The sequence below is a fragment of the Anomalospiza imberbis genome, chromosome Z (genome assembly GCF_031753505.1).
Source record: "Anomalospiza imberbis isolate Cuckoo-Finch-1a 21T00152 chromosome Z, ASM3175350v1, whole genome shotgun sequence".
Classification (NCBI taxonomy): domain Eukaryota; kingdom Metazoa; phylum Chordata; class Aves; order Passeriformes; family Viduidae; genus Anomalospiza; species Anomalospiza imberbis.
The window spans coordinates 72,880,548-72,897,192 of record NC_089721.1 but is presented as its reverse complement, the minus strand read 5'-3'; the positions used below and the strand labels follow the sequence as shown (position 1 = coordinate 72,897,192).

General features: G+C 36.9%; 1 protein-coding gene across 1 annotated transcript in view; it reads left to right on the top strand.

Moving 5' to 3' along the window:
* The window catches only part of ATG10 (autophagy related 10), a 60,186-nt gene that overhangs the window by 6,270 nt on the left and 37,271 nt on the right, over nucleotides 1-16,645 (top strand). Inside the window, exon 3 of the mRNA XM_068177476.1 lies at nucleotides 102-221. Coding sequence (XP_068033577.1) covers nucleotides 102-221 — 120 coding nt within the window. The remainder of the gene's footprint in view (nucleotides 1-101; nucleotides 222-16,645) is intronic.

Sequence of the window (16,645 nt, the reverse complement as noted above, 5' to 3'; positions counted from 1 at the left end):
GTGCCTAAATACCATGCTCTGTTTATTTTCTAGAACAGTGAAGGCATTTAGCATTTTGGTTACAGAAAATTTCTTTTTTCTTTCTCTTTTTCTGAACGCAGGACCTTGGTGATGGTTATCTTAGTAAGACACATTTCCAAGTAAGAAACAGACACATCTCACCAGACCTCAAGGAGAAAAACAATGATAACACTGAACAAATGTTATTTGCACATGTAGAAGTAAGTACAGATTTTTGAACTTATGTGTTTATAAAATAAGTAATAAAATTAAAAACCACTATGCTAGTAAGTCCTTCCAGCAAGACTTCAGATCTGAAGTTACCAGTGGCTTTTAATTAATTGTCCTACATTTATAGGAAAACTGATTAATATACCTTATTGGGATGTACAACTGTATTGGTGATGAAAATTGAGAAGAAATGAAAAAGATTCCAGCATCCTTTTTATGTAGGTGTTCTCCTCACAGGATAATATTTCTTAGCATTTTGATTCACTAACATTAAGGAAACTTTTTTTGTGTGTGTATGTTTGGGAAAAATCAAGATTTATTTATCTTAGAGGTAAATTTTAGTTAAAAGAATAAAGGAAACTGAGGTTATTACTTATTTGAAGTGATATTTATTCAATAAGACTTTTATATTCAGTGGCTACTTTTCTACTGTGGAACTGACTTAAAGACTGAGCAATTTTTTAAAACTGGTGGCAGGCAATGAGATGTTTCTGAAAGAGAATAAATGTCTTTCTTCCAGAAAATGAAAACTGTTCATTAAACTCTGGTTGGACTGATCTGAATAATTATTTGCTTGCTTGAGTCTTCATTAGACCTCAAAATTATTGACTAATCAGGATAGAAATGACAGGGATTCCCTGCTTTGTTATGTTGTTATCATAAATAAGAAAATAGATCTTGTGTTATAATACACTGAAAGCAATTTATTCTGTATGCTGTAAGCTGTTGAATAGGTATATGTGGTAAACTTTGCAGTTACATTTTTCTGTAATTCCTTTCCCTGATTGCTTTTTTTTTTTTTTTCCCCACTGAGACTCTGGTACATTTAAGACATTTCTGGTCTGAAATGAGTATTCTTTTGGCCTGGTTTCTGAAGGAAATGGCACTTAAAACAACTGTGCTATTAGTCTGTGATACAGTCATTTCTACTGATTTTTGAGCTCACTCACAGGTTTCAGCTGCATTTTAAAGAGGGATAGATATCCAAGTCATTTAAGGAATAGATGAGGCATTTTTCAAGTTTTTCTCTAAATTATATTCTAGTATTTTGTAAAAAGAAGGTGGGTATCAGTGCTTCAGGGGTTGTTGCTTAATTGTCATTAACAACAGTGTTTGTATACTTCAGTCCTGACTTGTAACAACAGATTACTGTTTATATTGAAAATTGCTTTTGATTATTCTGACTTTTTTTTTCCTTAAATAATGAATCAAGTCTTCATTACAGAGTGCATTTTAAAAGAACACCTGTAAAAAGCTATTGAGTCCTTCTTCTGGTGTCAGTTACAGAAAATATCGTAAAACAAAAAAGACATCAGAGACTCTAACGTACTGAAATGTTAAATACACTGAAATATTATAATAAATAATACACTGAAATAAGCTTCCAGGCCAACTTTGCGTTCTATCAAGATACTGAAGTGAGTAGTCCTTGAGATATTTGGAAAGATTTCTTTGTTTTGAGCCACAGTAATAATGTGCAAGTTGGAAGGACCCTCTGGGAGAAGAAGCCTTTGTGCCTGTCGTGTAGGAGCAGTAAGGATGAAGAGTGAAACAAGAGAAAGGTCTCAGAAAAATATGGAGGTTATGAAACCATAAGAAAAATAATTAATTTCTTCTCCAAAATATTCAATGCCTAATAGAGATGATATAAAACTTACATTCTGCATTGAGCTGAAGAGTAACCAGACTGTTAAAGTTATTTAATCTATCAAATAGGAAAATGAAATTTGCTTTGGATGTGTAAAGTAAAGCTGTGTGTTTAACACCAAGAACTATGAAAATGGTGACTGTAGAGAGGTTACATTTTCTTAGGCAGAGTAGTTCCTGTGTAAGATGCATGGTCTTTTTCACAGATATTGAGTGCTAGAGACCAATTCCACTCTAATAACAATCTGTTATTTAAATAGGTGTTAGGTTTTGGGTTGGTTTTTTTTTTTTTTTTTTTTTTTAGTTTTAATATATGTTGTATCCATAAATCACATGGTGTTACAGAATTACTGCAATCTGTTTGAATAAGTTATTGAAATACATTCTGATGAAAAGCAAAAGTTGTGGTCTTGGTGGAAATTGGAAAGGTTTCTTCTCCTACATCCATTCAATATTTAATCTTTTTTTTTAGAAAATTAATAAATTTTATTTTTATACATTTGGGGCTTAAAAAAGCTCTAAATAGGAAATAAAATTTATTTTGTAAAAAAAAAAACCAGACATTGACTGATAGTTGCATATTTTACAATTTTCAGTTCCAGAATTACTGTTATGATCTTGATTTTTCTATATTGTATCTCTGTTATTTGTATCTTACTGGAATATTTCCATCTGTCTGATCTGATCTCCTCCAAGGTGTGGAAGATACGATGCATGTGCATATAGTAGTATAATTAACCAGGAACAGTAAGAAAGGAAAAATATGGAAATTAAGATCTGAGTAATCAACTTCCATTGTTAGGAACAATCAGTGTTGTCACATATAAAAAAATGGAATATGTGGTGTGGAATATGCCAGGGCATAAGAGGCCAGAAGAATTTCCTCCCCTCATCCTGGAAATCCAGTTCAAAGGTTAGAAATAACCCGTTAGTTTTGGCAGACAAGGTGAACATTTGGAGGAAAATCAGAAGACAGATTTTTGAAGTGAAGTTATGGGAAAGTAATCCATAGTGAGGATTTAACTCCTGTGTAAGGGATTGAACCCAAGACACATCAGGGAGGAGGTGATGTGGAATAAATCATAAATATATCCTGTTGTAGTGGGGTACAGTTAGGATGTTTAAACTGCAGAGGGGCAAAATTATCATTCTTCTGCTCATTTTTAGCCTGTGAAGAGACACTGAAACCTATTGATATGATAAAGAAAACACACAAACAGCGTGAAGTAACTTTATCCAAATAGAAAATCAATTATCAGTTATCACAGTGTCAAAAATGTGCTATTCTTGTGGGATCTACTGGAAACTTGACCAATTTACTTGGAATTTGTTTCACCTCACTGATTAGCACGGACAGTTAATGCTTCCAACTTTCCATCTCATTGACTGGTCTGTAAATATCAGGAGCCTTCCTGGTGAAGGAGTGATGAATAACTTTGTATTCAGGTCTTTTCCACACAGCAGTCTGTATTATGTGCTGGTTCCTTTTATACGAGTTTTGTTTTCATCTGAAAACCAAGAATAAAATTCTATGTGGGTTTCTTTCTGCTTATTTTAGGTATCTGCAATCTAGAGCTTGTCACTTAAATCTTTGTTTCAGCCTGAGGAGGTAAAAAGCCATTTTTGGGTATAAATCAGTTGACCTATTTTAGGTGTCTGCTCTAAGAGAGGATGAGTCTAAAACTGTGTGTTTTTCCTAAGGGGTGATCAAGGTTAAGCTAGGTGGCTGTAGATGCCTGCATGATGTCATGTGAGCCCCCTACAACAAAAAGGTGTCTCTGGGCTCCTTGCAGCACAGGGGATGTGTGCTGGTGTCTTCACTGGAGCTGAGATTTCACTTTGATGGTGGAGCTCATACTTAGTTGAGAATCGTGTTTTGTGAAGTAGCAACTTAAAGACAGTTTAAGGAAGTTTGTCTTTTTATACTTGGCAGTGTCTCAGTTGTCAAGCTGTTTATCTTAATGAGGTGTCTGGGGATCCTGTCTTAGGCAGACCCTATTTTTCCATTTTTCCATCCTCCTGGAAAAGGATTCACACTGTTCTTCTGGTATGCCATCCTCTGTTTTTTGTGGTTTTACTTTAATCACAATGTTTATTTCAACATTCTGATTGCTAAACAGAAACGACTAATGACATTGTGACAGATGATCAACTGTAGGCCAAGTTGGTGGAGGATGCCCTTCTGACCAGTGAGATGAGATTCAGTCCCTTGGATATGAGCTGAAGAGTCATAAACCTTTCAGAGTATCTTCCAAAAGAATAAAAATAGCCAGAGATACAAAGAAAAGGACAGATAGGAACACACGGGTGCCATTTGAAAATTTTTAAGTTGCCATTTTGTTCTGGTTAAATTTTTATTGAATCAGTTGTTGTCTTTCTGAGCTGTTCTGACTTTATGCCAGCTGAGTGTCATCTGTACTTTTCCACAGACAGCATAAATCTTGTGTAACCACCATAAAGCGTTCTGGCTAATTCAACAGCAATCTTCAGTATGTATTTTTCCTTGATCCAAATCAAATCTGTCCTCCCAGGACATCTGTCAGGGTCTTTATCAGTGAACATGGGACTGTGTCTTCTTTTCTAGCAAGGACAGAACAGTTACATACATTATTGCATGAATTGTTGATAAGGTGAAAAATACTGTACAAGATTCAAAGTGAAGGTAGTTCTCCTGCCTCAAAGAGCTTATACTCTGAACGAGTAAAATGGGAAAATCTGGATTCACTTTATGCATTCTCTTTGTTTGTTATTCAAATAGCCCAAGGGAAGCAATAACTCGGAGTAATAATTCTCAGTGTGTGGTTTGTCTGAGCACCTCTGGGTATTGCAGAAGAAGTGAGTCAGCATGGAACCATTCCTGGAGCTGGAGCCACTGCCACTTTATAAAGGAGTGGGCAGGTTGGGAATGCTGAAGGTCTGTTCATACCTGATACTGCCTTTGGAAAACAAGCACTGAGCCCCAGCAAAAACTGATGAAGTTATGCATTTGCTGCATTGTGGGCTCCACCTTTGCTGGCAGCTGTTCATGAGTGTTGGTGAGGATCTGCCTGATGGGGGATGTGGGAACGAGTCTGACACCTTTCTTAAACGTTTTAATTCCATAATTTGCTGTTCAGCTGTGCTTTTAAGTTTGTAGAAGATAGAAAATGACAATTTTTAGCAATTTAAAATACTTTTTTCTCTAAACAAATCCAGTATTTTTACAATTAGGAACAACTCCTTTTTGTTTTTTTTTTTTCCTGTGCAAAAATAAATAAGATGAACACAGTGTAAACATTTGCATAACCACAGTATTTGTTGGATGGTTAAGTGAAAACCCAGCAAACAGTGCTTAAGGAAAAAATGTAAATACATTTAATAGAATCCAGCATTCACTGCAGGAAATAATGGAAGTACCTTAATAAAGAGGAAGAAAATCAAGTATTGCATACCCATTCCATTTGTAGTAAATGTGTTGGGCTCAAGAGCGGTGAAGTTGGTCATGTACCAGCACTGTTTTCAAATGTCACAGAAATGAAACACAAATGGAGACCTGTAAAAAATAAATCAAGAAACCACTTATGCTGAAGAGTTCTAAAGCGTATTGCAAAAACACAGTGAGGATCCTTGTGATTTTGCTTAAAAATCTATTAATCTGAAAGTGGAATTAGCCTTTATTAAACCACAAGAAAATATTCCAGTGTGGATTTTATTAACTGTTGTCTGCATGGAAAGGCTTGGCAAAATAACGGCATTGTTTAGAAATATCAAGGCTGGAAGGAACTTTGGTGTAGACATTACCCCCCTTCCTCGAGCTGGAGAGACCTCAGAAACAGCAGAATTCCTGAGACAGAAGCCACCTGAGTCCCAGTCCTGCTTTGGGGCTCCTTCTGTGATGGGATGCCTGAGTCTTCAAGGAGGAGGTTCGAATGCTTCTGCTCCTGTAAAGTTCTGGAGGCACGGGAGGTTTTTGTCTCCCACACACAGACCTTTGTGCATCATTTTCTGCATGTCACGTTGGAATCCTGGCAAATCTTGTTAGCAGTAGTTAGATTTAGTTTCCAACAGCTTTGATGACATGCTGTTGGCTTGACTGTTGTTGAGGGTGGTGGGACCCTGATCTGAATTCTCTATCTTGCACATTCTTTGATTGCTGTTCTGTTTTACCCACTAATAACTTTTCCACAAATCTTAGGAAATATATCAAAAGCAAGTTTATTAACTAATTATGATGCTTTTGGGAGAGCTGAAGGAGCACTTTGTATGACCCCCCAAAAGTGATTAGTTTTCTGTTTAGATGTTAGCATGGAGTGATTTCAACTTTTTATCTGCCATCTTGGTATTCAGAGCTGTCACTTAATATTAGGAAAAAAAATGCTGCATCAGACACAGGAAAAGATGCTCTAATTAAGGTTTGGTAACTGAATGTGACAGTTTAGTTGGAGTCACCCTGGTTTGAAGGCATGATGTCATTCCAGCACAATGTCTTTCTTCTGCAGTAAATAAACCTTCATTTCCTGTGGAGCACACTCTGAGGCTGTGGGAAGTGAAGGTGATTTTCCCAGAATCTGAACTTTGAGAGAGTAGTAATGCCAGAGACAAAGCTATTTATAAGCTCGTCCTTTTGTCCTGGTGATCCTGTGTTCTAGATATTAAGAAGGGGTATTGTTGTTTTGTTTCCACTTAATGCATTTTCTCATGGTATCTGGAAAGGTGTTTTGAAAAATCCGTATGATCCTTTTAGAGCATCTAGACAAGGTCAAAATCAAAGTATTTACACTTTTTTAATTCTTCAAATTAAAATTTTATTAAATAATTCTGGTTTAATTTAATGTCATAGAAGTACATTTTGCTAGGGTTTCTTTGTACAGTAAGTCATTATTATGAGATTGTAAAAAGTAGTTTTTAAAAGTTGTGCCAGAGCAGACTTGAACTGTGGCTGTCTTCACAAAGTAAATTGTGTTAATTTACCTTAGAACTGTGTGTAATTGCATATACAGCAGCAATATCAAGCCACACAGTCACTCACCTACGTGGACTCTGTGCTTCTCCTTTCAACTTGCTGGGTTAATATGATTTTTTACAAGTCTTGGTGACTCTTCCATCAAATGTTTTGATGCTTGGCATGCCTTGATAGCTGGGCAAAACATCAAGAGATCCCAGCTTCTGCAGTTTTATCAGTGGAAAGGCTTGTGAGAAATTAAAATCTCTTTTTCTGTTTCCAATTTAAAAAATATTACTGCTGTGGTCTTAATAGGAGAGACAGTTTTTAAAAAAAGCCATTTTTCCTTTGTTACATTGTTCACCTCCTCTCTCTCCCTCTTTTTTTCTCCTCACAAAATGTTCAAAATGCCATGAATGGAGGAGATCCTGAAATGATGGTCATATCAACAGTGCTTATGTTGGCACATTTGGCCACACTTTGGCTTCCTTTTATTTAACACATTGAACTAAAGCATGTTGTGACACAGTACCACTGTGACATATCCTAAGCAATGCTGTGTGCCTGGGAATAACAGGAATGAAGACTTTGGGGGGGATCTAAATTCCCCAACTTCTATGCAGTTTTGATATCAAGACACTTTAGGATGCAGTGGAACGTGATTCATACTGGTCATAGTTGCTCAGAGTTGTTTAATCACTGAAATACACACATTACAGAAGGATTTTTTCTCCAAGCACATGCATTGAAATGTGATGTTAAATATCACAGAAAGATTAATGTTAACATTCTTGCATTCCTGAAAGGAAATCTCCAGTATGTTTGTAACAACCTGGCCATGCCGGGTGTAGGAAAATTTTGTAGATAAATAACACATTTTCAAATACTTAATGACATTGATTCACGAATGAGAGACACGACACTGTAGTGTTTGTCAATAGTGTTTTACCACAATAGAAACAAAATCACAATCTGGTCAGTTGTTAGCATTTTACTTTTAATGGTGAACCTCAAAACACTTCATGTTTCCAGCCTTGCATATATGCCTGCTTTTGTTTCTCTTAAATTAAATTGTACTGGTTGAAAGTTATGCTCTGATTTTCTGGGGATGATGAAGCTCATCTGTATTGGAACAATGATTTTATTTTGGCCAAGTGCCTGTGGTTTTAGCAGTGTCATGTGATTATCTTTCAGTGTGTTTGGATTGCTTGCCTGCAGCACACAGGTCGTGTTGGCTCAGAGAGAATATTGCAGATTTAGGGCCTCAGAGTGGCTTCCTGAGAACCAGGCTAAATGGCCAAACTTCCATATGTTGCTGCTTTGTGGAAAATTCATGGTTATTGTCCTTTTAGCTGTGAGGTCCAACTGTGAGTTTTGTTTCCTTCCCAACACCATCTCACTCTCATTGTCTCTCAACTCTCAAGATACATGAAAAAATTCTTTTCCCTCCTTTGTTACAAAGAATGGTTGTGATTTTCTGCTCTTGAAAAAGATGCAGTCTCATACTTTCTTTCCCCCCCTGCATGATAAGGTTTACTTTACCATAAATCTTTTTGTTAGCCTTATTAATTAAGAAGCAGCTACTGCGGGTTTGTATTAATATTGTAAATAAAGCAATTCAGCTTTTTTCTTGAGGTCAGAACATGGTGTTTCTTGAGAACATTATAGACTTACACTGGGTAATCAGTGTGTGATTTTGAGGTCAGGTCCTGTCTAGATATAACTAAAGAGCATTAAAGTTCACTGAAACTTAGGAACTTGTGCAGGAAAATGTGTTCTAGAATTACAAATTATTTTTCATGAATCATAAAAATATCTTATTTTTCCCCATATAGACCAACACATAGAGAGAAGACACTGCTTTTTTACCTTGTAGGAGTCAAGACTTAATATATATACTTTAAAAAAACGTCTATATATAAAGTGTGTATATAACAGAAGACTTTTTTCGTACTGCACTGGTACTCAACATGATGTTGCCAATGCAGGGTGCTAAAATTTGGTACCAACGTGATTATGAATGTCCCAATTTCAAAATTTTTATTCCACTATATGGCAGGAGTTAATTTGGTTCTGTCAATTTCTATGATGCAGGTGTTTTCCTGAATGAGCAAGACAATAGATCTTTAATACAGACCAGGGTTGTTTTTTTTTTTTCCACTTGAATTAGTTTTGTTAATGTTGTGTAATCTTTCTGCCCTAGTTTGCCAGGGACTAGTTCAGGCAGCACTTGGGCATGCTCACTGACTTTTTAAATGAGACACTCACTTCTACTGAGTTCAATATACTGAGAGCACATCTTGAGCACAGGGGACATTAATGCTTGGGAATGGAAAATACACTTCTTGGCATAAATGGATGTAACTGGGAGTATTTCACTTAATGGGTGGCCTTCTCATGATGGATCATGGTGGTAGCAATGAAAGTGAGTTATTTGAGTTGACTCAAACATCTCATACCACCGTTTTTCTCTGAATTCTGAAGAAGATATAATGTTGTACACTAAATAAAACTTAAGTTTGCTGTTTGAAGAGGAAAACAATAAAGTGTAAGAACTTGTTGAGATCATGAGATAGACATTTTTCTGGGATAAGTGATCAATGAAGTTGTGGAAAGGCAGACGTGTCTAGTATGGGAGAGCGAAAGCTGAGAGACAAAAGACTTTTGCTGTAGGTCTTACTTCCTAACATAAGCTTTGTGTCCATCTAGTGATTTTTGTAATATGATCATTAGTGTTTCCATCTGTATTTTGTATTTTTCCCTATTTGGTAGCTTGCCAATAAAATTTCTTTCCCAGACAGCTGAACCTAGCTTGCGGACTGACAGGGCACAAAAAAAAAAAAACCCACCTTCAAAGGAAAGCACATAAAAAAGCTTAGAAATCACCCGAAAGCGTTAACGGCTCTGTTGGCTGTTACACGATGGGATGCAGGAATTGCAATAATGTTCTCTTCCATCTGGTGCCTGCAAACTTGCTGTTTTCGGAGGCATTCACTGCTGTAGCAAACTGTTCACTTATTCATTCTTGTGTAGTTGCCCGTTATTCTTTGGAAAAGACTTGGGTTGAAAGCGGCTCGGTTCTTTGTTGCAGAAGTGCTCAGTGTCAAACATATTACAAGGAGATGTCAGTCCAAATGCAAATACCATCAACTCTCAAAGCCTCTCCGCATGTTGTGTATATTTGGAATGTGCTGTGAAGGTGTAGTCCCAGGAGCGAGGATCTTGACTGACAATACTCAAAGGAAAATCATGCAATATCTGTGCCAAAACGTCTATCTCAGGCTGAAATTTCAATTTCGGCTTTAAATTTCCTGGCTTGTGTTAGCTAGCATTACAGCCTTGGTTTTCCTTCTTTTCCTAGGATCTTGGTGGTTATTTTCTTTGTTGCATCTGGACTGGTTAATTTTCAGGAAGGTGAGATAGCAACTGAGTGGAAGGTGTCACTCTGAGAGGGAGGAATGGTTTAAGGAACTAAAGCAAGTGAAGACCCATTTCTTATTGCCAGACCATGAGATAAAGGAATTCATACATAATTTCTGAGCACACACCACTCAAAAATGTCCAACTCGTGGTCTTCCCTGAACATCTGAAGTCGCTATGTTCATACAGCAGTAGTCTTTGGTGATGTGTTTGTAGCAAGATGGGTTAGCCATCACCTTTCTTACATGATCCTATCCCATAATTTAAATTAGTCTCTTCAGTCCTGCAGTGTTGAGCAGGTAGATTAACTTAGTAATAGTTTTCCTGGAAGCATTACAGGGATTCCCAGCATTCTGCACGTTTTAATTGAATGTTATGTAGTGATGTACATTTATGTAAATCTTGTGTTGATTTCAGAAATTGTGAGCAGTACTGGGGCTGCGTTGAGATGACCTTGGAAACAATAATTCCAGTATATGTAAATTTTCAGGTGCTGTACGATATGCCTTGGTCTTTTCCAGCTTTTTTATTTTCTGGAAGGTTTGGTGCTGCTTGTATTGTTTGTGGGATCTGGCATTGCTGTATTTCCACGTGCTGCAGGTGCAGTGTCTGAAATACCAGCCACCAGGTCTGCCCTTGAGGGCCTCAGGGCTTTTAGGATGAAAGCTTAGCTCTCACAGGCAGGTATGTGGGAGCCAGTGGTTGTGCCTGCTTTTGACTCAGTTCCTTTGGAAATGCTCTGAAGTTTAAGATTCTGTTTGTCACCACAGTGTACTCTTGAGGTTGTTTTGTGCTTTTGAGTATCTCTAAATTAAGATATTATCTGCTTGAGTTCAGGCAGCAGCAGTGCAGACATGGGTAGATGGTCATGGTGACCTTCAAAACCAGTTATTTCTTCACCAACTAACTTGGAACTTTAGCCCTGAATTTGATTTAATGATTCTGAATTAAGTGTTTAGATAAAGCAAACTGAATTCCATCTTCCAGCTTCGTCAGTACTTCAGTTAGTGCTTGTGAAACTTTTGTTTCCCCTCCTATGTACTCAGTGAAATCCATACTTTTGGGATGTTGGTAGGTAATACTGATCTTTTTGGAAGGGTGGTGTGTCAGAAGAATCAAACGTTGTTATTTGGGCCGTACAGTTTCCAGCACTTGTGGAAGCTGAGGCAGCTGTCTGAGCTGACCTGAACCTTGGCAGCAGTGGGCCCTTTGCCTCTCTTCAGCAGAAGCTTCTGAGCACAAATGTTTGGGAAAATCAGGCCACAAAGGCATTTAAAGAGAGCAATGCCAATCTGAATGAGAACCTCTGATTTTGAAGGTGTTGTCCAAGATTTAGAAGCTAAGGCAAAGTTAAGCTGTACAGGTTTACAAGAAAGAGCAAGAAAAGAGCTAGAGAAACTTCCTATATGAAATCCCAAAATCTGGTAGGATGCATGGGATATATTTAAACATCTCCTTTGCAGGATTCATGTCTTTCAGCAGAGTCACAGCATGTGTTCTAATACATGTTTAATGTATGTTTAATTAGTCCAGTGTTTAAGATGCTGAAGTGTAGTTAAAAATTGAAAGGAATATTGAATCAAAATTTTAATCCCATGATCTGGTATAAGCTAGAAATATTTAGCACTCAGAAAAAAAAAATAATACTACTGCTATTATTACTACTGTCCATTTAAATACAAATGTAAATGGCAGACTGTCTCATGGGTTTATAATTTTTAAAATATTTCTAATTGCTGCCCATTGTTAGATGCTTAAATACCATATTCCCCAGGTTTTGTCCTGTATTTTAGAAGGATAGAAACACATTTGCTGTTTAACATCAGATGTAGTTTTTGTGTAAACCATAACTGCACAAATTTGAATTCTGAGAAAAATGTTAAACCTTGGAAAGATGAGACTGCAAAAGGTCTGCTACACCATGGTTAGCGAGGTATAACACTTTCCTTTGGATTGTGTTAGAAAACCTGTTTTGATCTGTTTTTCTGTGATGTGTGCTTCACTCTCTGCCCTTGCCCCTTCTCAGAAATTCTTTCTGTGGAGTGATGCTAACCCCATTTGAGCAAAGTAAAGGTTTATAAAGATAATTAAGCTCCTGCAAGTTTTATGGAGGTAAGTGGCTGAGTGGAGGACAGGCCATGAAAGTTCCCTGCCTGAGGTAATTTACTGTGTGCCAGAGAATCCAGATGACAAAGGCTTTTGTAAATGTCCCAGCTGGGGCAAGAGCCCTCTCCTTCCTTGGACCTAACACTTGATGCACATCTGAAGGATAGAAAAGATCAGCCAGACTAAACATTTCAAAGTAATTCCAGGTAATTCTGGGCTTACAGTATTTAGCAAGCAACTTGATAAGCAATTTCAAAATATTTTGTCATCTGAATTTGAGGCAATACAAAATAATAAATATGAATTGATTAAAGAACTGTGCTTGCATTAAAAAAGAGACTGTTTTTTTGCTATTGATTTTTTCCCCCCTCTTTCCTCAAGTGCCTGTGCTTTAGGAAGACAGAGAGTGCATTTGATGGAATGTGAGTAAAGGCACCCTTGTATTCCTGGCACAATTTGCAAAGTACATGGATATGAAAACATTGCATTCTTTGGGGGAGCCCAGCTTAACTGTAGCTGATACAACGTTTGTTCCTGTGAATGGCAGATCTGAATGCCTATGAACAGTGAGAATACCTTGGCAAGGTATTTTTTTTCTCCACTGTTAACCAGATTTGTGGTATTGGACTTTATTTCCTGTGCCAGACTTTTTACCTCATCTACCAACTCTGCTGATTTTCCTTGTCTCTGCATAGAAAGTGCTGCCACAGTAGGGTCTCATTATAGAATTTTGTTTGAAACCCATCTCTGGAAATACCTCTAAAAATAACTAGACTTCAGTGTCCTTTTTAAAAAACGTCTTTCTGAAAACTGCTGAGATAATACTGTGACAGAAATCTTGGTAAAAAAGAAGAAAAATAACTTGAGCGGGGTGGCTGGTGATGTTTGTCAGTTAATGTACTTCGTTACCTTCAAATGTAATCTCTGTTCTGTTATACTTAGTTTTCTGGAAGCTACCAGCTAACTATTTCAGTTAGCTGGTACTTTCAGATTTTGTCCATTGGTGTTTTAAACTGTTTCTGAGAATTCACTTTTACCTGTTGTTTTTCAAAGGCAGCTCTGGTTCACAGACCTTGTTACCATGTGTAAACAGTTTGTAGCAGGTGTTCCATCATCTCTTTTTGCAGTCATGTCTGGGAATCTTGCTGTGATGAGCCGTTCCCTTACACGTGTGAGGCCCTTCATAAAGGACAGCCCTCCTCAAAGATGTAAATAATATGTAATAAAAAGCATAATCAATTTTCTGATATGTTAAAAGAACATTTAATGGCCATGCATGAGTAATACAACAAAGCGCTTAAGCAAATCAAATCAGAATCAAGTACTTCAAAGTTTTTAAAATAATAATTATTAAGAACTGAACACTTGACACTTTGAGCTGAACTTATTAATAATTTGTAGTCATAGAGGGAGGGAGTGAATGGATGAATAGAAAGAAGTGTGAAGAGTAGGAGGGAAGTGTGCTGATGCAATACTTTGATAAGGAAGGGGATGAGCCCATTCTAGTATTTGACTGGCTTTTTTTTTTTTTTTTTTTTTTTTGGTAGCTTCATAATGCCAGAAATGAGATTGCAAATAGTTTAATTTTCAGCAGCAGGACAGCAGAAGGGTGGGTTTTCCCTGCTTTTTTTTTTCCTTTTTCCCTGTCCATTTTTTGAATTGTCTTTTACTTAAATTTTCCCCTACCAGTATAAAAAATCTAGATATAAAAAAATATTTTCTCTATAGAGTAGATACAGCTGTATTCAGTTGGTCCTGAATACAGAACTGTATTCTGTATTTTCTTATTATTTTCTTAAATAATGAGAAAAAACCAGAAAGCTTCTTCAACACTTCTCTCAAAGAAAAAAGGTTAGGGATACTTGTTGTGGGACTATAAGTCAGTTTGAGAGGATCTATAACTTTTTAGTTTAAAAGAACATTTGAAACAAGATTTGAGTAGGTCACTAATTGGATTTGAAGTCAGACTTGTAGAATTATTTTTCCCCACTAGTCTGTTGCCAGTGGCTTGTTGATAACTATGGCATTATTAAATTTAATTACCATTCTGGTTATTCTTTCTAAAAACGGTGAGAGTCTTCCGTATGTATCAGCTGATGGATTTCTCTCAGCAAAGAGAGAACAAGCTCTGTGTTTTTTATTGGGCAAAACCTGAAACTCCTTCAGACTTGGTTTTAGCAAGTAGTAAGAATTACAGAACACCTAGCCTGAGAAAACAGGCTCAGAAGGATATATCATTAATTGATTCTGTTGAAAATAAATAAATGGACAACTTGAGTGTTCATGTTTATTAATTTCCAAAGGATAAATTTTAATTTCTGAAAGAGGTTTAATGGTTTTCACCTTTCTTCAGTCAAATGTGTAGGATAGTCTGAGAGGCAGCCATTGTACCAAGATCATTAGTAAAAATCCCCAACACCTAGGAATGGGACAAAAGTATAGTTTGGCTTTTTAGATTCAAGAATTTTCAGAAAGAGAACCTGCTTTATTTATGGAAAATAGGTCTGAAAAGATGCTGAGACAAATACCAGAAGGTTTTTTAACCCTGCATATAGCAGTAGTAAAGAAAGAGTAACTAGCCCAGGGAAAAGATTGCAGACAAAATTATATTTTACTCTGTTCACCAGGTAAATGGAAATAAATTCCTATTTCCAGTAAAGATTATTTCAGATGAGGCAGGATGTCTGGTGAGGATAGGTCTGATGAGTAACTACTGTAGATAGTAGATACTTCAATCAAGGGGGAAACAGTTTTTGAAAGGAGATCATGAAGAAGAAAGTAAGAGATAACTTCTACCCTAGAATTTCTGTCAGGTGTCGGAAATCTGTGGGGTTTTGGGTTTTTTTTTTCTATTTCAAAATGCAAAAAGCTGTATATTTATTAGTTTAGCATCAGTGGTATTCAAAGTTTTCGAATAAATCCTTAAAGAAGATTTAATTAAAGGTTGAATATGGAAATAGGATGGAATGCAAGGTGATGTTACAGAAGGTAGTGGATGTATTGAAACATTATCTGTGATCTGGCAAAAGAGCTGAGTGACTGGGCAAAGACAATTCAGTGCTCCTAATCCGTGTAGAATTAGGTAAAATTTTATTATAGAAAAACAAAGCTGTGTGTTAATACCACAAAATTTCACCCTCAGACAAATCTCATGTTTTAAGTTGTAATTGCAGGACAGGGAGTTGGAGAGGGTTAATGAAATTTGCTGATGGCAGAATATGTGGAGGCATTGTCAATACAGCAGAAGGTAAGAAATTCCTGTGGAGAGAGCCAGAGGAGCTGGAGGACTGGCACAACAGAGCCAGGATGAAATTTAGTGCTGCAAAGTATAAGGTCATGTGCTTGGGGAGTAGGGGTAAGGTAATGCTGCTTCAGAAGCTTGTGGCTTGTTAGTTGGAAATGACTGAGGAGGAGAAATAAATGGGTGTTTTAGTTGATCGTAGGATTACTGTGAACTGCTGATGGGCATGAATGAAATAAAGAGAGGTTTAGGTTCTGTCTGGCTCTTGTTCTCCGATGAAATTGGTATTAAACAAGGATGTTGAGGATTTGTCTGTCATGTTGTATGTTTAATTACGGCTACTCCCACTGAAACAAAAAATAAAGAAAATTAGAATAAAATGGATTTTTTATGTTGATTGGGAAAATCAAATTGGGAAAAGAGAAAAGACCAGAAGAATTCTTGTTTAGTGTTAAAATAGAAAACCTGAAAGGAAATATGGTTTATCTCTGTTAATACGTTGGGCAAAAAAGGTTTGAAATGCAAAGGAATGAAAGAAAGCTCCTTGAACTAAACTATCGTGTTGGCAGTTATAAACTGAACTTGGATAAACATGCAGTAGAGCCAGAGAAGTGGGATGCTGAAACAGCTTTCCAAAAGGAGCAATAGTATCCCGAAGTCAGTTAGTTTGCAGATAAAAGTATGTAAATGTAGAAAAACGCGTTCTGTGATGTTTGATACCTGTGGTAATGAGATACTGAACTTCATCACCTAGGAGGTCCCCTAGCCTCCTGTTTCACAGATCATTGCTCATTTGTGTAATCTGTGGCTGCAGTGCAGGATGCACCTTCAGAGTTAATGCCTTTGTTTATGTGTAAAATCAGATTCTGCAAGGCTTCTTGGAAAGCAAGGAAATCAAAGCAGAGGTTGCACAAGAATGAATATTTTCCCTGTGTGAAACAGGACTCTCATCTTTACATAGATCTGTGAGAGAGATTTTCACTTTTGGCCTAGATAAAGGGTCCTGAAAGCCTGGGATCTGATTTTGAGAGTGTGTGATCCTCAAAATCCCTCAGATTTTATTCTTTTAAAAAACTGTC